The 26,637-nt window shown below is 39.5% G+C and overlaps 1 protein-coding gene across 2 annotated transcripts in view; it reads left to right on the top strand.

Annotated features, from left to right (window-relative positions):
- Positions 1–26,637, top strand: part of BLOC1S5 (biogenesis of lysosomal organelles complex 1 subunit 5) — a 76,751-nt gene that overhangs the window by 9,399 nt on the left and 40,715 nt on the right. For both annotated transcript variants that reach the window (XM_082664313.1, XM_082664312.1), the window contains exons 3-4: positions 12,039–12,168; positions 18,353–18,411. In XM_082664313.1, coding sequence (XP_082520439.1) covers positions 12,039–12,168; positions 18,353–18,411 — 189 coding nt within the window. The remainder of the gene's footprint in view (positions 1–12,038; positions 12,169–18,352; positions 18,412–26,637) is intronic.

The following is a 26,637-nucleotide window of genomic DNA, read 5'->3' as shown; positions in this document are numbered from 1 at the left end:
TTGAACTGAGAAAGAAAAATAGGTGTTAGAGAAATAGGGAAAAAATGGAGGAAATGTTGATTAAAATTGAGGCAAAAAAATTTGTTAAAATAAGTACAGTAGTTATAGGAGGTGTGAGGGTTCTTACTGCTGCGTCTGAATGTGAGTTGTACTGATAAAAAGGTAAAGTCCCGGGCTTCCCTGGTGGCGCAGTGGTTGAGAGTCCACCTGCCGATGCAGGGGACACGGGTTCGTGCTCCGGTCCGGGAGGATCCCACATGCCGCGGAGCGGCTGGGCCCGTGAGCCATGGCCGCTGAGCCTGCGCGTCCGGAGCCTATGCTCCGCAACGGGAGAGGCCGCAACAGTGAGAGGCCCGCATACCGGAAGAAAAAAAAAAGATAAAGTCTCTTAAAAGGCAGGACAGACAAGAATTTCATTTGACATCTGATCTCATTTTTGTTAGGTTGTAAGAGTAGCTGTCAGAGTATTAAATATCAGGAAGAAGTCGATCCCACATGGCATGTAATAGGTTCACGTATGTATGATAACGGTTTTAAAACTTGTGAGAAAAGAAACTTGTGGGACTGACCATTTTGTGATGGAAAGAAAATTTTAAATATTACATCGGCCTCTCATTTCCTCTCTGATACTGTCGTTACATCTTTAATGTAAATATTACAGTGACTGTACTAACATTATAAACAATTGCTAACATTTTGAAGCATTTAGTGCCAGGCACTGTCTTGAAGCACATTACCTGAGCACTTGTTATTAATTTCAACTTGAGAAAAATTAACTGTATATGTAATTTTATGGGGTGTTATACATCAGAAACCAAGCTTCATTGGTGCTGTGCTTTGCTCTGAGAATTTTCACCCCAGAAATAATATTCATATAACAAATAAACAGATGTTGGTTTATAGTCTTCCTTTTTTTTTTTTTTTTTTTGCGGTACGCGGGCCTCTCACTGCTGTGGCCTCTCCCGTTGCGGAGCACAGGCTCCGGACACGCAAGCTCAGTGGCCTTGGCTCACGGGCCCAGCCGCTCCGCGGCATGTGGGATCTTCCCGGACCCGGGCACGAATCCGTGTCCCCTGCATTGGCAGGCGGACTCTCAACCACTGCTCCACCAGGGAAGCCCTATAGTCTTCCTTTTGTAGTAGGTGTCAACCGTATACCTTAGCCAAAAATATCAGCATAAAAACAAGCACATACCAGATGGGCCTATTTGTTGTTTAAATTAATTATTGTCATTAATGGGCTGTTAGAGAGGTGACAGTACAAATTCACTTACTATAACGTGTAATTTAAGGCTAAACAATGGCTATAAGGGAGAGAGCCAACCAGGTCACATGCGGTGGCTCTGTCTTCTGCCCGTGTAGATACAGCCTATCAGAAAACGGAAGGAGAGGGGAGGGCATATGAAAAGGAGACTGTCCTCAGTTGTTGCCTTATCAGTATTAACTGGGAGGGAAAGGATGCTATTGCAGATTAGATTTTGAGGGAGAGGGAAAGGCTAGAGACAGAAGAGGTGACCACCTAATACTAATCTTGCTTAGAGTAGGGAACCAACAGACAGTAGCCAGAGTGGAGACCGGGTTATTGTAAGAAGTATTAGTGTAAACATAACCATGAGAACAAAAACGCCAACTTTTTAAAATACTGAAAGAGATACCCAAAAGAGAGAACAAATAGACCGCGTGACCACATAGAGAAAGATTATATACGTTGTGGGTGTGTGTGTGTTAATCAGCGTGACTCAAAGTGAAATAAGAAAAGTCTGTATATCATGTTTCTGTTTAAGAAGGAGTTGAAATATATTTATACATAATGTGTATATACACACACATATATGTTTATATACGCATCTGTGTATACATACACATACCTATGTATACATGTGGATGTATATCCTTATAGTTAAGACAATGGCAGGATAAAAATAATTAAAGAGTGTTAGAGGGAATAGGATACAAAAGGTAGTGATAGAAGCTAGACTTTCTTGAATATATATATTTTTAGATGTAGTTTGGGAGCCATGTAAATATTTTACATAATTTAAAAGAGAATTAAATTTTAAGGAGCAATCCCTAAAAATCAAGTAACATGTAAAAAAAGCAAACCTATTTTCCTAGAAGGTGGCATTGCCACGCAGAGAAATTCTTCCAGGTAACTTTAAAACGCAGTAATTTGACTGTGTACATTTCTAGTGTAATACCCTTCAGAACAGAAAGTTAAAAAAAAAAAACCCTGAAATTATTTTCAGTAATTTTGTTAATTCTGGCACTGGTATTGTTATTTCATTGACTTGGTGATAAAGCAAATGAGTAACTCTGTTGGTATTTTGAGAATTGAAAAAGAAACATAAAGACAGGAGGGTAATTAAAAATCCTGTAGTCCCGAATTTAAGGGTTTTTTTTTTTTTAAAATAAATTCATTTATTTATTTATTTTTGGCTGTGTTGGGTCTTTGTTGTGGTGCGCGGCTTCCTCTTGTTGTGGTGAGAAGGGGCTTCTCTTCGTTGCGGTGCGCGGGCTCTAGGCGCGCAGTCTTAGTAGTTGTGGCTCGCGGGCTCTAGAGCGCAGGCTCAGTAGTTGTGGCGCACGGCCTTAGTTGCTCCGTGGCATGTGGGATCTTCCCAGACCAGGGCTCGAACCCGTGTCCCCTGCATTGGCAGGCGGATTCTTAACCACTGAGCCACGAAGGAAGTCCCCTGAATTTAAGTTTGATTATGAATGTGAACTTTAGATGTTTCTTTTCTTTTCACAAAAATACCTATTTCCTAGCCTTGTCCACTCAAAGGGCTAGAAATGATGACTGACCCTTAGTGCTCAGTCTCTAAATACCAGTGGTGTTTAGAGACCTGCTGATTCCAAGTCTGGGTCAGGAAATGGACAAGAAGAGCCTGGAGCATCAGGTCGAACTAGAAAGCAAAGAAGCTACTAAGGAGCACTGGGGTTTGGACTGAAGCATTCCAGAGCCAAGGTAAATAGGCTCTCCCTGGAAATAGGATGATTTCAGCATCAGGGAGGACAAATACTGCAATGGGTTAAAAACTTCAGATATTCCTATGAGTCATAGGAATGCGTGGAAACATACAAAAAAGAAACCTTTAGCAGCTTTAGGAAACCAAACCATTATTTTTGAAACTGGTGGATAAAGAGAAATAATCAAATGTTTTATTCTGCCTTTCATATGAGCATATCTCAGAGTAACCAAATAGTTGTCGAGGGGAAATTTCTCTTTATGGAAGTATTCCTGCTGATAAATGAATACGGAATGTTACCAGCATCCTGTTGAAAGTGCACAGCCCACCTCTGAAATATTCCTTTTTTTTTAAATTTTATTTTACTTTTCTTATACAGCAGGTTCTTATTAGCTATCTATTTTATACATATTAGTGTACATACGTCAATCCCCATCTCCCAATTCATCACACCACCGCACACACACACCCTCCCCACTTTCCCCCCTTGATGTCCATACGTTTGTTCTCTACATCTGTGTCTCAGTTTCTCCCTTGCAAACTGGTCCATTTGTACCATTTTTCTAGATTCCACATATAAGCGTTAATAAACGATATTTGTTTTTTCTCTTTCTGACTTACTTCACTCTGTATGACAGACTATAGGTCCATCCAGGTCTCTACAAATGACTCAGTTTCGTTCCTTTTTATGGCTGAGTAATATTCCACTGTATATATGTACCACATCTTCTTTATCCATTCGTCTGTCGATGGGCATTTAGGTTGCGTCCATGACCTGGCTATTGTAAATAGTGCTGCAGTGAACATTGGGGTGCATGTGTCTTTTTGAATTATGGTTTTCTCAGGGTATATGCCCAGTAGTGGGATTGCTGGGTTGTATGGTAGTTCTATTTTTAGTTTTTTAAGGAGCCTCCGTACTCCATAGTGGCTGTATCAATTTATGTTCCCACGAACAGTGCAAGAGGGTTCCCTTTTCTCCACACCCTCTCCAGCGTTTGCTGTTTGTAGATTTTCTGATGATGCCCATTCTAACTGGTGTGAGGTGATACCTCATTGTAATTTTGATTTGCATTTCTCTAATAACTAGTGATGTTGAGCAGCTTTTCATGTGCTTCTGGGCCATCTGTATGTCTTCTTTGGAGAAATGTCTGTTTAGGTCTTCTGCCCATTTTTGCATTGGGTTGTTTGTTTTTTTAGTATACAGCTGCATGAGCCGGTTTTATATTTTGGAGAGTAATCCTTTGTCTGTTGATTCGTTTGCAAATATTTTCTCCCATTCTGAGGGTTGTCTTTTCGTCTTGTTTATAGTTTCCTTTGCTGTGCAAAAGCTTTGAAGTTTCAGTAGGTCCCATTTGTTTATTTTTGTTTTTATTTCCATTATTCTAGGAAGTGGGTCAAAAAATATCTTGCTGTGATTTGTGTCAAAGAGTGTTCTTCGTATGTTTTCCTCTAAGAGTTTTATAGTGTCCAGTCTTACATTTAGGTCCCTAATCCGTTTTGAGTTTATTTTTGTGTATGGTGTTAGGGAGTGTTTCAATTTCATTCTTTTACATGTAGCTGTCCAGTTTTCCCAGCACCACTTATTGAAGAGACTGTCTTTTCTCCAGTGTATATCCTTGCCTCCTTTGTCATAGATTAGTTGACCATAGGTGCATGGGTTTATCTCTGCGCTTTGTATCTTGTTCCATTGATCTATGTTTCTGTTTTTGTGCCACTACCATACTGTCTTGATTACTGTAGCTTTGTAGTATAGTCTGAAGTCAGGTAGTCTGATTCCTCCAGCTCTGTTTTTTTCCCTCAAGACTCCTTTGGCTATTTGGAGTCTTTTGTGTCTCCATACAAATTTTAAGATTTTTTTGTTCTAGTTCTGTAAAAAATGCCATTAGTAATTTGATAGGGGTTGCATTGAATCTGTAGATGCTTTGGGTAGTATAGTCATTTTCACAATATTGATTCTTCCAATCCAAGAACATGGTATATCTCTCCATCTGTTGGTATCATCTTTAATTTCTTTCATCAGTGTCTTATAGTTTTCTGCATACAGGTCTTTTGTCTCCTTAGGTAGGTTTATTCCTAGGTATTTTATTCTTTTTGTTGCAGTGGTAAATGGGAGTGTTTCCTTAATTTCTCTCTCAGATTTTTCATCATTAGTGTATAGGAATGCAAGAGATTTCTGTGCATTAATTTTGTATCGTGCAACTTTACCAAATTCATTGATTAGCTCTAGTATTTTTCTGGTAGCATCTTTAGGATTCTCTATGTATAGTATCATGTCATCTGCAAACAGTGACAGTTTTACTTTTCTTCTTTTCCAATTTGTATTTCTTTTTCTTCTCTGATTGCCGTGGGTAGGACTTCCAAAACTATGTTGAATAGTAATGGTGAGAGTGGACATCTTGTCTTGTTCATGATCTTAGAGGAAATGCTTTTAGTTTTTCTCCATTTGCTGTGGGTTTGTTGTATATGGCCTTTATTATGTTGATGTAGGTTCCCTCTGTGCCCACTTTCTGGAGAGTTTTTATCATAAATAGGTGTTGAATTTTGTCAAAAGCTTTTTCTGCATCTATTGAGATGATCATATGGTTTTTATTCTTCAGTTTGTTAATATGGTGTATCACATTGATTTGCATATGTTGAAGAATCCTTGCATCCCTGGGATACATCCCTCTTGATCATGGTGTATGATCCTTTTAATGTGGTGTTGGATTCTGTTTGCTAGTATTTTGTTGAGGATTTTTGCATCTGTAGTCATAAGTGATATTGGTCTTCAATTTTCTTTTTTTTTGTAATGTCTGGTTTGGGTATCAGGGTGATGGTGGCCTCATAGAACGAGTTTGGGAGTGTTCCTTCCTCTGCAATTTTTTGGAAGAGTTTGAGAAGGATGGGTGTTATTAGCTCTTCTCTAAATGTTTGATAGAATTCACCTGTGAAGCCATCTGGTCCTGGACTTTTGTTTGTTGGAAGATTTTTAATCACAGTTTCAATTTCATTACTTGTGATTGGTCTCTTCATATTTTCAATTTCTTCCTGGTTCAGTCTTGGAAGGTTATACCTTTCTAAGAATTTGTCCATTTTTTCCAGGTTGTCCATTTTATTGGCATAGAGTTGCTTGTAGTAGTCTCTTATGCTTTGTATTTCTGTGGTGTCTGTTGTAACTTTTCTTTTTTCATTTCTAATTTTATTGATTTGAGTCCTCTCCCTCTTTTTCTTGATGAGTCTGGGTAATGGCTTATCAATTTTGTTTGTCTTCTCAAAGAACCAGCTTTTAGTTTTCTTGATCTTTGCTACTGTTTTCTTTGTTTCTATTTCATTTATTTCTGCTCTGATCTTTATGATTTCTTTCCTTCTGCTACGTTTGGGTTTTGTTTATTCTTCTTTCTCTAGTTCCTTTAGGTGTCAGGTTAGATTGTTTATTTGAGATTTTTCTTGTTTCTTGAGGTAGGCTTGTATAGCTATAAACTTCCCTCTTAGAACTGCTTTTGCTGCATCCCGTAGGTTTTGGATCATTGTGTTTTCATTGTCATTTGTCTCTAGGTATTTTTTTATTTCCTCTTTGATTTCTTCAGTGATCTCTTGATTTTTTAGTAACGTATTGCTTAGCCTCCATGTGTTTGTGTTTTTTACGTTTTTTCCCCTGTAATTCATTTCTAGTCTCATAGCATTGTGGTCAGAAAAGATGCTTGATATGATATCAGTTCTCCTAAATTTACTGAGGTTTGATTTGTGACCCAAGATGTGATCTATCCTGGGGAATGTTCTGTGTGTACTTGAGAAGAAAGTGTAATGCGTTGTTTTTGGATGGAATGTCCTATAAATATCAATTAAATCTATCTGGTCTAGTGTGTCATTTAAAGCTTGGTTTCCTTATTAATTTTCTGTCTGGATGACCTGTCCATTGGTGTAAGTGAGGTGTTAAAGTCCCTCTATTATTGTGTTACTGTCGATATCCTCTTTTATAGCTGTTAGCATTTACCTTATGTATTGAGGTGCTCCTCCTATGTTGGGTGCATATATATTTATAATTGTCCTATCTTCTTCTTGGATTGATCGCTTGATCATTATATAGTGTCCTTCCTTGTCTCTTGTAACATTCTTTATTTTAAAGTCTATTTTGTCTGATACGAGTATTGCTACTCCAGCTTTCTTTTGATTTCCATTTGCATGGAATATCTTTTCCATCCCCTCACTTTCAGTCTGTATGTGTCCCTAGGTCTGAAGTGGGTCTATTGTAGACAGTATATATGTGGGTCTTGTTTTTCTATCCATTCAGCAAGCCTGTGTCTTTTGGTTGGAGCACTTAATCCATTCATATTTAAGGTAATTATCGATATGTATGTTCCTATTACTATTTTCTTATTTGTTTTGGGTTTGTTTTTTGTAGGTCATTTTCTTCTCTTGTGTCTCTAGAGAAGTTCCTTTAGCAGTTGTTGTAGAGCTGGTTACGTGGTGCTGAATTCTCTTAGCTTTTGCTTGTCTGTAGAGCTTTTGATTTCTCCGTTGAATCTGAATTAGATCCTTGCCAGGTAGAGTAATCTTGGTTGTAGGTTCTTCCCTTTCATCACTTTAAATATATTGTGCCACCCCCTTCTGGCTTGTAGAGTTTCTGCTGAGAAATCAGCTGTTAACAATATGGGAGTTTCCTTGTATGTTATTTGTTGTTTTTCCCTTGTTGCTTTTAATAATTTTTCTTTGTCTTTAATTTTTGTCTATTTGATTACTGTGTGTCTTGGCGTGTTTCCCCTTGGGTTTATATTGCCTGGGACTCTGAGTTTCCTGGACTTGGGTGGCTATTTCCTTTCTCATGTTAGGGAAGGTTTCGACTGTTATCTCTTCATATATTTTCTCGGGTCCTTTCGCTCTCTCCTCTCCTTCTGGGACCCATATAATGCCAATGTTGGTGCATTTAATATTGTCCCAGAGGTCTCTTAGGCTGTCTTCATTTCTTTTCATTCTCTTTATTTTGTTCCACATCCGTGAATTCCAGCATTCTGTCTTCCAGGTCACTTATCCTTTCTTCTGCCTCAGTTATTCTGCTCTTGATTCCATCTAGTGTGTTTTTCATTTCAGTTACTGTATTGTTCATCTCTGTTTTTTAATTCTTCTAGTTGTTTGTTCTTTAATTCTTCTAGGTCTTTGTTAAACATTTCTTGCGTCTTCTCGATCTTTGCCTCCATTCTATTTCCGAGGTCCTGGATCATCTTCACTGTCATTATTCTGAATTCTTTTTCTGGAAGGTTGCCTATCTCCACTTCATTTAGTTGTTTTTCTGGGGTTTATCTTGTTCCTTCATGTGGTACAAAGTCCTCTGCCTTTTCATTTTGTCTATCTTTCTATGAATGTGGTTTTTGTTCCACAAGATGCAGAATTGTAGTTCTCCTTGCTTCTGCTGTCTGCCCTCTGGTGGATGAGGCTATCTAAGAGGTTTGTGCAAGCTTCCTCATGGGAGGGAGTGGTGGTGGGTAGAGCTGGGTGTTGCTCTGGTGGGCAGAGCTCAGTAAAACTTTAATCCACTTGTCTGCTGATGGGTGGGGCTGGGTTCCCTCTCTGTTGGTTGTTTGGCCTGAGGCGACCCAGCACTGGAGCCTACCCAGGGTCTTTGGTGGTGCTAATGGCAGATTCTGGGAGGGGTCACGCCAAGGGGATTACTTCCAAGAACTTCTGCTGCCAGTTTGCTTGTCCCCACAGTGAGCCACAGCCACCCCCTCTGCAGGAGACCTTCCAACACTAGCAGGTAGGTTTGGTTCAGTTTCCTATGGGGTCACTACTTCTGGATCCTGATGCGTACACTACTTTGTGTGTGCCCTCCAAGAGTGGAGTCTCTGTTTCCCCCAGTCCTGTCGAACTACTGCAATCAAATCCCACTAGCCTTCAAAGTCTGATTCTCTGGGAATTTCTCCTTCTGTTGCCGGACTCCCAGGTTGGGAAGCCTGACGTGGGACTCAGAACCTTCACTCCTTTGGGTGGACTTCTGTGGTATAAGTGTTCTCCAGTTTGTTAGTCACCCACTGAGTGGTCATGGGATTTGATTTTATTGTGATTGCGCCCCTCCTACCATCTCATTGCGGCTTCTCCTTTGTCTTTGGATGTGGGGTATCTTTTTTGGTGAGTTCCAGTGTCTTCCTGTTGATGACTGTTCAGCTGTTAGTTGTGATTCCGGTGCTCTCGCAGGAGGGAGCGAGCACACGTCCTTCTGCTCTGCCATCTTGAACCAATCTCTACCTCTGAAATATGCTTGCAAACAATTTAACAAAACAAACCGTGAATCTGATCAGCTCTCTAGTTCTAACTACTAATTTACAGGAGAGAGAAGAGACAAAAGGATATCTTAAATCACACCATTAGGATTCATTCAGTTAAAAAACAGATTGTGGGAAACTGTGCAGAACAGATGACTCGCTTTTTTTCAATAAGTTGCAAGGTGGACAAAAAATGGAAGGGAAATCTATAGATTAAAAAGAATTTAGGAAACATATTAACCAGTTGCAGTGTATGAATCTTATTTAGATTTTGGTCTAAACGAACTGGGGTATAGAAGGAAACATTGGGATATTTGAGGTAATGTGAGTACTTCGTTGATATTTAGTATTGAAGAATGATTGTTGAGAGAGAGTGAGTGGGCGGGTTGGGGCAAGGGGAGGAGGATATGGGGGAGGGGAAGGGCGCTGTGATTTCATTTTTTTTTTATTTTTTATTTTTAAAGAGGAATCCTTGTTTTTTAAAGGTAGATGTTGAAATATTGCTTTAAAAGAATCTAGGATTGTGGGTAGGGGGCTGTACGGAGTGTTACAGGGGGAACAAAGTCAGCCACGAGTTGAAGCTTGGTGATGAGTACATGAGGAGTCATTCTTTCATTCTCTCTCAACTTTTGTATAAGTTTAAAATTTTTTATTATGGAAAAATTCGAGTAAAAATCTGACCACAGCTGCTCATAAGAATGGTTCAAAACAAAACCCCCAGTAACTAACATTATTTCCTTACAATCAAGTTTACCACCCTTTCTGAAGTAAACTTTTCGTCTTGTATTATTTTAAGATTTACAGTAAAGTTACTAAGGTAGGACAGAGGTCTCCTATACGTCTCACCCCCCCTTGTTTTGTTTGTTTGTTTGTTTAGGTTGCATTGGGTCTTTGTTGCTGCGTGTGGGCTTTCTCTAGTTGCGGTGAGCGGGGGCCACTCTTCATTGTGGTGTGAGGGCTTTTCATTGCAGTGGCTTCTCTTGCTGTTGAGTACGGGCTCTAGGTGCACGGGTTTCAGTAGTTGTGGCTCGCGGTCTCTAGAGCGCAGGCTCAGTAGTTGTGGCGCATGGGCTTAGTTGCTCCACGGCATGTGGGATCTTCCTGGACCAGGGCTCGAACGTGTCCCCTGCATTGGCAGGTGGATTCTTAACCACTGCGCCACCAGGGAAGTCCCCTCCCGTTGTTAATGTTTTACATTAATTACTATACTACATTGGTAAAAACTGAGAAAGTGACATTGATACATTACTGCTAATGAAGCACCAGACTTTATTTGGATTTCACCGGTTTCTCCATTGCAGTCCTCTTCGTGCTCCGGGATGTAATCCAGGGCACCACACTGCATTTAATTGTCATGTCTGTCTAGTCCTCTTTGGTCTGTGACAGTTTCTCAGTCTTTCCTTGTTTTTCTTGATCTTGACAGTCTTGAGTCCTGGGCAGTATCCTGTAGAATGTCCCCCAATCTGGGTTTGTCTGCTGTTCTTCCTAAGATTATACTGGGTTTCTGGGCTTTGGGAAAGAGTACCAGAGAGGTTAAAGTGCCTTTCTTGTCACATTACATTGGGAGGTGCGTGCTGTCACCATGACATCACTGATGAGGTCACCTTCATTGACTCCACTGTAAAGTTAATATTTTTCTCATTCCCTGCTCTATTCTTTGGAAGCAGGTCACTAAGTCTAGCCCACCCAAGTGGAAGGGTGGTTTAAGCTCAGCTTTCTGAAGGGGGGATGGGCTGGGGGTCCCCAAGACCACCCCCAGGTTCATTGGTTACTCACAGGACTCAGCATGTGGTTGCACTGGTGGCTGAACTCTATTATGGCAAAAGGATGCAGAGCAAAATCAGCAAAGGGAACAGGTGCATGGGGAGACTCTATAGGAAGCCAGGCAGAAACTTCCAGGGGTGCCCCCAGCAGTGAGTTGTGACAACACGCATGAAATAGTGTCTCCCAGGGAAGCTCGTCTGAACCTGGGAGTCCATGGTTCTTATTGGGGACTGGACAAGTAGGCACACTCTGCCTAGCGCGTATCAAAATTCCAGACTCCCAGAAGGAAAGAGGTGTCTTACACCTCCATGGGAGCTGTTTTCTGGTCACGTTCCCAGCCCCCAGCCGAAGGCCAACCTTGCAGGCAGCCTTTGTAAGGAGGCGGTCTCAGGCACTCAGTGTTAACTCTTTTCTGTACAGGGAAGTTCCCACATACTATTACTTTTACAACACATTTTTAGTTGAGAAATCTGGAATCAGATGAAAAATACAGAGCATAATAATAGAAGCTTTATGATGGTAAGAACAACAAAATCAAATTTAAAACCAGATCATTTCTTTCTTTGCCACAGTTGAAATACATGGAGTCTAGGTCTCTTCTTGTTCTTTTAGTATTTCTCATGCCCAATTTTTTTTTTTTTTGCGGTACGCGGGCCTCTCACTGCTGTGGCCTCTCCCGTTGCGGAGCACAGGCTACGGACGCGCAGGCTCAGCGGCCATGGCTCATGGGCCCAGCCGCTCCGTGGCATGTGGGATCCTCCCGGACCGGGGCACGAACCCGTGTCCCCTGCATCGGCAGGCGGACTCTCAACCACTGCGCCACCAGGGAAGCCCCCCTCATGCCCATTTTTAAACATAGGTATAAAAATATTACATTGCAACTTCTGAAGCATTTCGTAATTTAAAAAAATGCCTCCAGGTTGTGACCTCATTTATTGCCAAATAATTGGAAGAAGGCTGGGTAAATTTCAGTAGTAGGTAATAACATAACCAAAACCTGGGTGGAAACCCCAGAAAGTAATTACTAAGATTTAAGACACAATATGTACTAACTGTTTACTTTCTTTTAACAGGAAAAACGTGGTCTTCGAGAAATGCGAGTTCTTGAAAACTTGAAGAATATGATCCATGAGACAAATGAACGTACTCTTCCCGCGTGCAGGGAGGCCATGCACGACAGCTTGAACCACGTTCTCCAGAGACGTAAGCCGGAGGTTTCCTCATGTTGCTTTATTTCAGATGCATGCGCTGCCGAAATGGATGTCCTTGAGTATCTGCTGAGAGAGGGAGAGAGAATTCTTAAGCGGGAGCCAGGAGAGGGAAGTCACAGATAAGGTGCTTATCCAGCCGTTAGTGTGTGTTGCCCTTGATGCTAAGAGCATTAATCTCCAAGGCAAGATGGGTGCACAAGATAATCCTTCTAGGATGTAAGACAATCGAAACATTTTTTACCTTAAAAAAAAAAGCTTATTCATAAGAAAAAGTTTGATGACCAGTAATTAGGATATGAAATGAAGCTTCTTTTTCAAACAGGATACTAGAGTTTTTAACTAAAAAAAAAAAAAAAAACCTGTCAAAAACGTTTATGTTTTATCACTTTTTTCATTAAGCAAAATATTTTAACATGGAGAGATGTTTGCTTAAAAGGATATTTATTAAACATATTAAACTATAAAATAAAAGGAGTTTTATTAGTAACTGAGTTTAAAATTAGAGGTGTATCAGAAACTCAGCGCTTCTCGGGTCCATATTGACACTGTTCAGTTTGTCCAAGGACAAATGATGCTGGTAGATAACGATGGAGGGCAACATGAAACAATATCTTTCTGGGGAGAAAATAGCAAAACTGGAGGGTAATGTAATGTCCTGTGAGGGAAGGTAGCAGGGGGGCTTGGTTAATGACTGAGTTACATAAGAGTATGTGTGCAAGTCCAGGTTAGCCTGGGTCCTCTGATGCTCAGAGGAGCTTGGAGAGGACAGACCTCCCACAATCACATTTGGTTTCTTTGAGTAGAAGAGCAAAGAGTCTAGAATTGACTTCAGGCTTTGCATGGTAACTGCAAACACACCCTTGTTCGTTCAACCATCACTTCCTTAACCTTGACAAGCTTTCTAGTCATTACAGTAAAAGTAAAACTCAAATTATTATTGATAGAAATGCTTATGTTTACTTTCGAGATGTACTTATAACTTTCCTTGTACACACTTTGAGTATATAAAAAATATTGGATAAAACTTAGTAAGAAAAAGAAAACTGTGAATGGTTGTTTTGACTTGTTTTGTTCTTGGGCCAAAGCTATTTCTGACGTGAGGCCTCATGCTAAAAGTATAGTCTTCACAATGAAATAGAAAAGTTTTACAGGTAACAGGGAATCCAGACTGTAAATGTATTCTGCTAAAAGAAAGAATTAAAGCACGCAGAATGTGAAGTAATAATGAAAGTTTTAGCCTCTGAGGACTACCTTATTGTTAGCATTAGAGACATGCGGTGGCTTTGGAGTTAATTTTGTCGCTAGAAGCAGGAATGGCTTCCTCAGTAGGCTCCAGCCTAAGTATTTCCTGGTAGCTATTATCATGAGCCTAACGGGGATAATGGAGATAATTATCTGATTTTAGAGCCAATGTAGTTTTAAAAATTGGCCTGGGCCCAGCTCTTGTTCCTGCAGGATTTCATGTTTAAAAACTTTACATTTTGAGCCATGGTGCTGGCTTGCTTATAAAAGTGAGTTTATCTAGGCAGTATACTCTGATCTAACTAATACTTTACAAGGTTAGTGACAGTTGAGTTTTGTTTTGTGCCTGTTAGTAGATCTGTCTCATTTACCTCTTCTCTGCATGTTTGAGGGCTGAGCTGGGAGTGTGGTTGGCTGAGAATCTTAGAACTCGGTGGTGTGGATCTTAAGCTATTGGTCGATCGTTGTGCACAAAACTGAGCAACTGTGGAGCATTAAGGGAGGGACGTCTCGGCTTGTTTGGATGGAGACGGTTACAGAATCCTAGCTGAGTGTCTTAGCATTGGATGAGCAGAGGCTTCAGGACCAAAACTCACCTGTGGTTCCTTAAAAAACACAAAAAGTAAGTGAGAGCTCTAGGAGGGTACATAAGAGTAACCCGTAAAGTACGTTTTTCTCATCCTAGTGTCTGTGTTCTACTTATTATTTATTTCATAGACTCGTAAACTTCACCGTGTTTGTTGTCTCAAGATCTTGCTTAGCATTGAGGACCCAGCCTTTGATTTTAGAGGCTAAGAAGGACAGAAAGCCTTCGGTTATTCCTCATTCAAATAAACTAAGTTTTAAGAGCAGTGACTTTATTTTTTATTATTTAAACAAAAGGATATATGCCTAAGTAATGAGAAAGTAGAAATAAAGAAGAAAATAAGAAAGAAAAAGAAGCAAGAAATCACTTTAATTGCCTCAAGATAACCATTGCTTTTTAGCTTTGGTGAATATCATTCCCGACATCTTTTTTTTTTTTTTTTTTTTTTTTTGCGGTACGTGGGCCTCTCACTGTTGTGGCCTCTCCCGTTGCGAAGCACAGGGTCCGGATGCATAGGCTCAGCGGCCATGGCTCATGGGCCCAGCCGCTCCGCGGCATGTGGGATCTTCCCGGACCGGGGCACGAACCCGCGTCCCCTGCATCGGCAGGCGGACTCTCAACCACTGCGCCACCAGGGAAGCCCTGGAAGGTGGATTCTTTACCTCTGGACCACCAGGGAAATCCCAGTCCATTTTCTTTTTCTCATTTTTTGGGGGTTGGAGTGGTTATGGTGAGGTGAGGAGTCTCAGTTCTTTATAGACTCTGTGTTCCTATTCTTGGCCACCACTTTTTTTTAATAAATTTATTTATTTATTTATTTTTGGCTGCGTTGGGTCATCGTTGCTGCGTGCGGGCTTTCTCTAGGTGCGGTGAGCGGGGGCTACTCTTCGTTGTGGTGCACGGGCTTCTCATTTCGGTGGCTTCTTGTGGAGCACAGGCTCTAGGTGCGCGGGGCTTCAGTAGTTGTGGCTCGTAGGCTCAGTAGTTGTGGCTCGCGGGCTCTAGAGCACAGGCTCAGTAGTTGTGGCACACAAGCTTAGTTGCTCCATGGCATGTGGGATCTTCCCAGATCAGGGCTGGAACTCATGTCCCCTGCATTGGCAGGTGGATTCTTAACCACTGCACCACCAGGGAAGTCCTTGGCCACCACTTTTCAAAGTTTAAATATAATTATATAATTCCTCATTGTTCAGTAAATGATGGATTTTTTTTTACCTTTTTAAAAAACTGTTAATTTATTTTATAAGGTACTTGGGCTAAGTTTGTCTGATTTTGCTTCACTCTCCCTCTGTAGCTAGAAAACTTTAAGAACTCATTATGACTTAAAATACTAATTTTTAATAGCACTTGACTAGTTAGATTTTTTACCTGTATTTTCCTCATTGACCATCTTAACTGTGTAAAGTAAATATTTATCACCCTCTTCCCAACACATTTATAGTTGAGGAAACTGAAAGTGTTTTAACATCCATGGTTCTCCCTAATAGTTGGAGGAACCGCCATGCAGACTTAGTGCTTCTGCTGCCAGAGCTCAAGCTCTTTGAACTTCAGAATGACGCTTCTGCGGAACAGGTCATAAGGAGAGTCCGCCTTTTCTCCTGGATTCTCTCCTACAGCACAGGCTCCTCCTTCTCAGTCTGCTTTGTTAGTTTCCACTTCTCTCCTTGACTTTTGACATTGGGGTGCCCTACGGCTTGGTTCTGGGACATCTTTTCCGTCTGTACACACTATTTGTTCCTTGAAATGAATGAATGAGAATTCAGCCAACATCTGCTCCTAATACCAAACCAGAGCTACTTTCTTAGGTGTGTATTTGCAGTTTACACATACACACTGTGACACAATGAATTTGTTTCTCTTTTATGTGAGGACACAGGGACACTGCTAGCTGTTGCATGTCACAATTACTGTGTGTGGTGCTAATCTCCTCAAGTAATCTTTTGGTTTAGAGAAAATAATTTGATGAATTCCTAACTCCTTAAAGTCAGTATAGCCTCCTGGGACACTGAGACAGCTGGGGAAGTGGCTTCCTACTGAGTCAGGAATGACCAATATGTGGTATAGAAGTGATAGGGTTAGATAAATGGCCCTTTTCCTCTTGGAGTCTCTACTTGTAAAGAAAGGGGAAGAAAGGGTAGTTAGGTGATTTTCTTAGATTTTAGAAGAGCAGATTTCATTAAATTCAGAAAGCAAACCTTTTTTATCATGTGGATAAAGAATGAAAAATTTCAGGGACTGAAATTTCTCAAAATGGATATTCTAAGTACAAAGATAATCCTGATAAGGAACTAAAGTGTGCCTTTGTCTGATGTGTTCTAATTAAATTTTTAAAGTATATAACAAATGACAAAATATAAATGTCATAGTCCTGTAACTCTTCTTTTAGATAAAGCCCAGAATGATCTGAAAATGATGAAGCACCCAAAGACCACAAAATGGGTTTTTTAAGAGTTATGTTCAGAGCCAAGAAAAAGAAAATACAGGAAATGATAGAACCACCACTCGGGAGAGATGATGTAATATTAATATACCACAGAAAGAAGGCAGAGCTCATCAACTCCTATTTTGTTGTGTTTTCAACTTTTCTATTAGAACAAACAATGATTGGGAACCTTAATTTTTAGTACTAAAGTGTTATCTTTGATGTGACTAAAATGAATGGTTACTGATAAAAACATGACTTTTTAAAAGCTGAACCCTCCCCTTTGTCATACCCTCTCAGGGAGGGGCCTAACATTTTTCTGAAAGAGAAGTCACAGCCCCTGCCCTGTATGGAACTTTGAACTTGGGGCTGGGTTGAGTGGGGTAGAAAGGCGTAATTGTGAAACAACTGGGTAAAGTTGTTTAAGCAAATGCAAGATAAAGTGGTAGGATATACACATACCTGGTTAAAGAATTTCAAATAAGAGAAAATCCTTACAGGGAAAGGATTCAACTGGAGGGCTTTATGAAGGCACTAAACCTTGAACTGGGCTTTTGAAACATGTAAACATTTTAATTAGAGGAAAGGAATAAGGAAAGCACTTTCAGTAGGGAGAGGACAGTGCATAGAATAATAGCAACAGTCACATTTCTTGACTGCTTACCATGTGTGAAGAACTGCTCTGAATAGCTTTTATTATTAATCTTTCAATTATTTTTAAGCATACTACGTACTGCATTATCTCATCCTTTTCTCATGTCCATTCTGAAGCCCTCTTATTAGTTGTTACGTTCATTTTACAAATGAGGAACTAAGGTTCTGAGAGATTAGGAGCAGCAGCAGTAGCACCTGGCACATAGCAAACACTCAGTAAATACCTGACAGACGGCTGCATGAACGAGCGAGCACACAAGCCCAAGGGCAGTCACACGCGTAACTAAAGTTCAACTCAAGGTTTGACTGTGGAAGGCTGACTCTTAGCCCACACACCAACCAGCGAAGTAAGTGAGAACGTTTGTGTACAAAAATAAAACGGATCTGGTAAAGGAAGAGGCTTGAACAACTGATGGATTAAAACCAGTTTCATTGTTGAGATTATAAGAGAGGTAGAGCCCTGAAGGTAAGAGCCGAGTCTTAGGGTCAGGGGTCTGATTTTAAGTCCTGCTTTCTGTGCCTGTTAGTCATATTACCTCCTTGAGTGACGTTTCACTGCGTTTGTGCCTCAGTTTTTTACAGATGACAAAAATCTGTAAAATGGGATAGTGATACTCAGTAGGAAAGTGGAATTAAGAGGAGTAATACATGGAAAGTACTTAGCACACTTCCTGGCACATAGTAGTACTCAGCAAATAACTACAATAATTATTACTAGCAATTTTAAGTCATTACAAAAGGGAAATGACTCAAAAGAAAGCAGTCCAGAGAAACCTGAATCTGGCAGTGGCAGCCAGGATGAATTAGAAGAGGTGAGAAGAATAGTAGAAAGTCGTCGAAGCATTCTGGGTATCAAGTCCTGCCTGCAAGAGAGCAGGGGTACCAGTGAGGAAGGGGCAGGGGAAGTTAATGAATCAGAGAGACTCCGTAAAGTCTACATCCATCAGAATGGAATGATACATTTATCAGGTGTTTTATATCTTTTTTAGAGAATTCTGAGGTCATTGATGACAACTTGTCATTGGAATTAGTACTGAATGCCCTTGGCTTGCAGCTCAAAGCTCACAAATGATAGTGGTTCTCATTATGACATCCTGAATACTTTGTTTTCCCCTTTTAGCCACCCTACCATGACCAAAATACCAGCTTTTTTTGCATAGTTTCTTGAGATCTAAAACAGTCCAAGTGTTGTTTTTTGTTTTTGTTTTAATCCAGGTAAGTTTCTCCTTGAACAAGGGCTGCTGATTGAAAACCCACTCTGTTTTATTTCAGTGCAAGCAGCTACGGACTCGGTCTGTAGGCTCCAACAGAGGGAACAGGAGCGAAACAAGGTAAAAGTGGACCATTTGGGTAATGGAGGCTGTAACTCCAGGGCTTTTATTATCATATTATTAGCAGTTGCTTTTGATTTTAAAAAATTCTCTGAATTTGTTTTCTCTTGTGCAGTGATTTTAAAAGATTAAAAAATGGCTAATTCATTGAAGGTGTGTTGAGGAGGTATGGTCACATAATTGCACGATCTGTATTTTTATAATTCAAATTGCAGACCTCTTTTTCTCCTTTTCAACTTTTCCCTGAAAGTGGTATTTGTCTCTTAGAGGAGAAAGAATAGGACTGTTACATGGAACAAAAAATACCCACCAGGTTGGAAATATAAATCTTCAGGCCTGAGGCCTTGAGTATATTATGTATTATTTCTTCTAGAAAAGGAGGCGTTCATGCCTGTGGATGGGTTCTTTAATGAATAGTCATAAGAGTGTGTGAATCACTTGCTGGGTAGTGCTTTGCTTATTTGAATTATACCTTAACTAAATTCAGATGTGGAAAAACAGCACAAGAATTTAAGTTCCTGTAATAATTTGGTGTTTTAACTTACAGTTTTCATGAAGTATTTTTATAACTTTATTGTTCTAAACTAGTGGGGATGCACTTGTTAAGAAATGGTGAGTCACTCTGAAAATATGCCTTTTTGTGTGTTTATATCAGCAAGCGTTACTATCTCCATTTGTCCTTAATGTGTGGTTTATCCATAATAATGGTACCGATCTGGCACTGTAAAAAAGAAATACGGACCTTGCCTTGCCCGAGTTTAAATTGCTCCACCCTTTGCTCAACTCTTAATGTTGATATAAATTTAAAAACTCAACAATCTGATGGATCAAGCCTTACTGAAAAGACAGTTAAGCCAGGTGGGAAGGCTGCCCGAGAGGAACAGGATCCCAGCGGGCCAGGTTGGGAAACAGGGCTGTTGCGAGACCACTGATAACATGGCAGGGCAGAGCCGTGGGCAGGGAAGTTGGTGTCGGGGTGCAGTGCTTGCACAGTGTCCGGAGAGCACGGTGGGGACAGCTGTGGGGGCTTCAGTGCGCCATGCCCAGCTGGACAGCAGATTTTTTTTTAGTCTCTACTTGGCTAGGTGCCACTGAAGGTGAAAGATTTTAATTTAAGTTTAAGGCAGCTCATACATGTAGGAGCTAAAAGTCTAGGAGTCCCAAACCACTAACGCGAATATAATGTAGGATAAAGTAAGGGCTGTGATAGTTACAAAGAACTTTGCAGGATCTTGGCAAAAAGTGTAATTTACTAGGAAGATAGTGACATCCGAGCCCAACCATGATCAGTGAGTAGGAATTCGAGTGATAGAAGATGGGAAGAAAGATACTGTAGGATAAAGGATACAGTGGAAGCAAAGGCAAAAGATGGGAGAAGTCGGTGGTCTCACGGAGCTGGTAGGTAGACTGTCTAGATGGATGTTTCCAGAGAAGAATGTAGAGAATCAAGCATTCAACGTTAAGCAATTTGTTGTGGAAGCACCAGGAACATTCCTGTGTTTGAGAATCAGAAAGACTTTTTCTGATAGAACACTGGCTGTGCTGGCTGTGCTGGCTGTAACTTACGCAGTTCTCTTGGCTTTCAAAATAAAAATGAAAAAGGGTTTTTTTTTACGTGAATATGCACTCACATGATATTGGTCTTTATTTCTAAGACATTCTCAGGGCAGTTATGATTCTGATAAAATGGCAATCCCTGTCATTCTTAAGCAGAACTAACCTAACATTAAATTATAATTGGGATAGATGGTTCCTCTTGTCACTTTGAACTTTTTTCATGTTTGGTGTATTAACTGTATGTAAGTAGGAAAATTACCAGATTGGGTAAAAAATATCTGGTGTCTTCTATTTCTGGTACTTGCCTTTATTAGCTAACTGTGTGCTCTTGGACAAGTCCTTGAGCTTCAAAGCAAATACTTGTTCTACTTACCTGATAGATTGATGTTCTACTTACCTGATATATTGTGTTATATAATTTATGTGAAATAGCTTTACTTTCCAAATGTCAGGTGGCTTTTTTTCCCCTACCACCTCGATCGTTTGTTTAAGATGCAGGCAATCACTCTGCATAAGAGCCCAGCTGTGGTCTGTAGGGTTGGTGAAGCACTTGATTTTCTAAATTGAAAGATACTGTCCCTTGGTTTAAAAAAAAATGGCCTCAAGAAATAATAAAGCCCTTGGGGTATTTTGGTCTTAAATATATTTCTTCCAGGTACTATCTTAGAGAATGTTATTGAACTTTTTTTTTTAATGGAATACACATTAAAAATCAGTATTTTAGAATATATTGAAATGTAGTCTTTATTTCTTTTATTAGTGCGTGTCTAGTTAGCGGAACATTTGAAATATGGATCCTTAAGGTCTTTCTTTTTTTCTGAAGTGCCATATCTGATTTCGCCAAAACTTGGTGTGGCGGAGGCTTCAGACGACGTACATATGACAGACTACATACATATGACAGACTACATACATATGACAGACTACATACATATGACAGAGAGGCAAAGCTAACTTCTCCTCTAGCAAATGTGCACAAAGCAAAATTGACCTCTAGCTGCAGTTTACAATCTAATGTTAGTTGTTGCCTCGGTTATTCTATTGGCTACATTTTGTATATTTGAATGGCTCTCAGAACAAAGAAAGATGGGAGTAGTAATGGAATACAATAGACTATTGCCATTAATCATTCTTTTATGTCAAGACAATTTGTGGAATTCTGTGGGAAGTAAGTTATGATAAACGTCATTCATCCAAATCATACTTCCCACAATTGATATCTAAAAGTACATTCAGAAGGACAATAAATGCACATTCCCCAGTTATTTGACATATGTCTTAAAAACTGGTAACTAATACAAGCTGCATATTGGGCACTAGCAGTAAGAGTAGTGAAATGAAAATACAATTGGCTTATAAAATTCACTGACTTAAATAAGCTGTCAAAGGCAGATGATGAGCTGATTAATATCTGTCACTGGTTTAAACTTAGGTTCATGCACAGGCATCAACTATTGAAGTTCTGTTCATCCAGACTAGAGATAATAATAAAGTAAACATGAATCCTTTGATTCATCTTGTCCACAAATATTTATTAAATTTAGTTTTCCCTCTGTATGATTTTTTTTTTATGAGAGCAGTGAGATAGCATGGTTTATACATTTTTTCTTGATAGAGTTTGAAACTGTAGGGTAATAGATCAGTACAATCGGCCCTCTGTATCCGCTGGTTCTGCATCTGTGGATTCAACCAAAATATTTAAAATGTGTATTTTTTAAATTCCAGGAAGTTCCAAAAAGGAAAACTTGAATTTGCCACATGCTGGCAGCTGTTTCCAAAGCAGTTACACTGTATTTATATAGCATTTATATGTATTAGGTATTATAAGTAATCTAGAGATGATTTAAAGTATATGGGAGGATTTACAGGTTATATGCAAATACTACACCATTTTATAAGGGACTTGAGCATCTGTGGATTTTGATATCCATAGTGGGGGGGGGCGGTCCTGGAACCAAAACCCCATGGATACCACGGGATGACTGTACATAATATTCTAAATATTTTAAATAATTACTGGCAGTTGTTATTCTGGTACTTCTTATTGATGTAAATACTTTTTCATTTATCCTTGTAAGGCATATGTAAAATTAAAGGCACATGTATTGCTGACAGATGTTCCAAAGAACCTTTTAGACATTAGTTGCTTTATTCAGAGCTTTCCCTTAGACAGGATTTTTCAACCTCTGCGCCGTTGGCGTTTGGGAGCAGATAAATCTTCGTTGTGGAGTCTTTCCTGCATGTTGTAGGCTGTTTAGCAGCATCCTTGGCCCCTACCTACTAGATGCCAGTATCACCACCCCCAACCTGTGTTGTGATAACCAAAAACCTGGGGGACAGGAGCCTCAAAATCACCCCCCACTGAGAATTACCGACTTAGACTAATGCGTGCAAAAATGTGTTTTTATTATGTATCCATGAGTTGATTTATAGACCTGGTCCTAGACACAGTTTGCCTTCAGGATTGACTTTTCTTCAAATGTATCTCCAATGGGACATAAGTAAGCTGGGTTATTACTACTGTTTCTTTCTGTTGTAGAAAGAGACAAAAACCATTACAGCTAATTATTTTTGGTACACAGCTATAGCTCATTAATAAACTTTCTCTTTATTTTCTTTTAAAGTTGGCATTTTCTTTTTTATCTTGGGAAAACAAATGTATCCACTCCTTTGAGTATGCAATTGATTTCATTTAGGAAGAACCCTCTGAAACTTGATTTGAATTATTTTTATTGTGATAAAATACACAGATATGTCATTTGGGGAAGTATTAAACATAATAAGTCTGGAAGAGATTCATAAAAGTCACATTTCACAATGAATTCTAGAAACTGTAATACTATCTTTATTTCTTTGGAAACCATTTTAGTGGCTCCCAGTGTCCACAGTATAAAAATTTTAACTACAGAGTGAAACATACAAGTTTAAGTAAAAAAAAAAAGTAATGTAGAATGATAGATTTGAACTAATTCAGGTTTTATTTCTGCAGTTGCTGTGCTGGATCATTTTTTATTTTTTTTAGTTTTATTTTTTGACTGTGTCGTGTCTTCATTGCTGCGCGTGGGCTTTCTCTAGTTGTGGTGAGCGGGGGCTACTCTTCATTGCAGTGCATGGGCTTCTCATTGTGGTCGCTCCTCTTGTTGTGGAGCCAAGCTCTAGGCACGCTGGTTTCAGTAGTTGCGGCGCATGGGCTCAGTAGTTGTGGCTCGCGGGCTTAGTTGCTCCTTGGCATGTGGGATCTTCCCAGACCAGGGATTGAACCAGTGTCGTCTGCATTGGCAGGCGGACTCTTAATCACTGTGCCACTGGGGAAGTGCTGGATCATTTTTTAAATGCAAGGACATTTAGTAATTCAGGGATTAGAGGGGCTGAGCATCTAAAGAAAGCTGACATGATTCTGAACTGTTAGGAATTTACTTTTGGAAGTGAACGTGTGTAGCTGACTCACTTTGTTCAGGACTGGCTCTGTAACTGGAAGTCCTTTAAATTAACTTCAAGGTTTATTAAAGGATAAACAATGAAAATGTGTTAATTTGAAACTTATGTATTACTAAACTTCAACAGTAACCTCAATAATCGTTTAGCACTCAGACCAAAGAAGGATTTGGGGGTTAAGAGTATTTTATCACTGACATTACTCAGTATATTGCCAGCACCTGGTGGTAATAAAAACCAGTCTGTCAGTTGTGTGTGTCATCGGTTTAAATTCTGTCAGACAGTGCACCCCCTTGTTGCTTGCACCCAGGGCAGAGCTCTCCCACCCTCGTGCTGTTGGTATGCCATTAGTACATATTGTATCGTTATTGAAAAAAGAAAGCTGCAGACCATCATGTGTCGTATGACTACATTTTGTTGTAATTAAGTAAATAGGTTTGTATGAACAAAGGAAAAAGCGTAAGTGTACCCATCAAACTAGTAGTAATACTAGGAAAAAGGAAACAAGGGACAGGATTTGTATGTGTATGTTGGGGGGGGAACTGTCCCTTTATATTCTTGTATTTGAATTTGTTTCTAAGATCTGTGATACTTCTTTAGTAAAAATTAAGGGAAAATGCTAATATGAGGAATTACTGAGCCTTAAGTGTTTATACTTTCTATTTTGATAGATTTTTGCAAATTGCTCACCAGAGACCCTAATTACTGCCACCACCATGAATATCAAGTTTTAAACGTATAATTTAGTATGTACTCTTTTGGTAGCTGCTAGAAATTTAACTGCTAACCGTAATTACCTATTACAGGTAATTTTAAGCTTTAAATGGTAAGTAGTTCCATTATTATGTTGTGTTCCTTCTGTTAGTCTTGTGTGAATCTGTTGCACATAACGATAGTTAGATATGATCGTTATTTTTCAAACGCATTTCAACTGTAGAGGAATCCTTCCCGACTAAATCTGACGTAGAGCCCCCTGTATTGAACGTGAAAGCCGAATTGCTGCGCACAGGCGATGGCGGTCTGCGGTTAGCTCACTGTTTATAAAAGACTGTTCCTTACTTCTGAGAGTTCTTTTTAGTTGTAAACAGACTCATTGGCATGTTACGCTAAATCTTTGGCGTTTATAACTTGCTCTGCGTGAACTGGAGGCGCGCTGCCCTTAGGACGGGCTTGGTTCTCGAGGAGGTGGCGCCTTTGCTGCTTCAGATCAAGGAGCAGTTCAGCTCCTTGTTGTTCTGTTCTGGTGAGGTTACCGCTGCCCAGACTGTATTTCCTGACATTTTGAATAGATATGCTCTGAGGTAACCTTCACTCCTGTTGGCTTAAATAGTTTTTAACTTGCTTCTGGGTGATGATATGTGAGATATAGCTAACTCGGGATTTTTCTGCTGTTACATACAATGAAACCTCACGTGTCTAGAAGTCTTAGAACACAAATCATTCCATATAGCCAGGTCAACCACAAAGCTGAGATTTTTATCATCTTGAAGCATAGTACTTTTATCACTTTAACTATTTTGGATGGAAATCTTTAAAAATATATTCCACACTTTTCTGGTTTTTATAAAAAGTTTATTAAATGTTACAGGTTAATTTTCTTTATGAATTAGGAATTACTGAGAATGTAAAATTTTATGCTGTGGTGAAAATGGTGATGTCCTCAGGGAATTAGAGAGAAAAACGTGTTTCTCTATTTCAGATGCCCTCAGATACTGTCTGTTTCTAAGTTTCTGTATCTGTCTTCTTTTTTGTAAGGCTGATGCCTATCATTTCTTTCTATCTCATTTATCAGCATTTTCTTTAATTTGACTTTTAATATGGTATAGCTTTGGAAAACAGTTAACTAACCTGGTTAGAATTGTGTGTAAGGTAGGGCAAATAAATTCAGAATCAGAAGAGTTTTTCATGAATACTGCAGTATTTTTAAATGGACTTTGTGTTATGTTATTTTGGGCTGGTGTGTGTGTGTGTGTGTGTGCGCGCGTGCGCGTGCACGCGTGTGCGTGTTTTTTTTTTTTTTTTGACCGCTTAAAGTTCTTACCATAAAGTTTTCAACTAAGTTTCAGGTAGATGTTATTTTCTGGTAGCTGACTTTTGTTTATAGGTAAAGATTACAGTGTTGTCAGTACAGGAATATACAAGCTACCCCTCCCTTTTTTTCCTTACTAATTGTGGAGAATGCAAGATTTCAAAGCAGTTATTGTTATTAAAGGTGGGAGACTGAGAAAGGATAGATAAAGTAGAGTGGCTTCCAGACCTCTTTTAAAAAATTTTCTTGAGGTATAGTTGATTTACAATGTTGTGTTTAATTTCTGCCTAAGCAAAGTGATTCAGTTATACATATACATATATATATATATATATTCTTTTTCCTATTCTTTTCCACTGTGGTTTCACAGCATATTGAATATAGTTCCCTGTGCTACACAGGACCTTGGTGTTTATCCAACACACACACACACACACACACACACGCGCGCGCGTTTGCATCTGCTAATCCCACACTCCCAATCATTCCTTCCCCTAACCCCCTTCCCCCTTGGCAACCACAAGTCTGCAAAACTCCTTGATATGAAAGCAAGACTAGATTTTCAACTCGGTTAGGGAATTGTCAGTCTTCACCTTCTTTTCACCTGGACTAGGAGGCCAAGCAGTGATATGTGTCATATGAAAAAGCTACTTGGATGTATATGTCTTTGGTAATAGTATTCTGAAGCTACAAAATAGAGAAACTGGTCTTTGGCAATGTCTTAATTAAAGTCTTGTCTTACAGCCAAATGGTAAATGGTGGAATCACGGGAAGATTGAGTTGAGTATGGGATTGGGAGGCGAGAACTATTACTTTTATTCGAGTTGCCTTGTATTGTTTGAATTATAAAAATCTGTTGCTAAAATCAGATTATTAAAATTAAAGATTTAAAACCCTAAATTGAAGAGGATTAAAAAGTGGTTTGATCTGCCTTCTAATGCATTGCTCATATCTGTATAATAATGCTTACCTTCTATTAAGCACTGTAGACACTGAGCTAGGAACTTGACATGATACAGATTTATTTATGAATGTAAATATTCTTTTCCTCATTTTAAAATTAAAATTTAACGTGGCCAGTCATGCAACTGGTAACAGGTGAACCAGAATTTGAAGCCAGGTTTATCCACTTCCCAAATCTTCATTTTTCTCTGTTGAGCTGTATGGCAACATGCTGCCTGGTGGGAAGTCGAACCTGGGCTGTT

The sequence above is a fragment of the Grampus griseus genome (assembly GCF_964374135.1).
Source record: "Grampus griseus genome assembly, chromosome: 10".
Classification (NCBI taxonomy): domain Eukaryota; kingdom Metazoa; phylum Chordata; class Mammalia; order Artiodactyla; family Delphinidae; genus Grampus; species Grampus griseus.
This window is presented reverse-complemented; position numbering and strand designations above follow the sequence as displayed.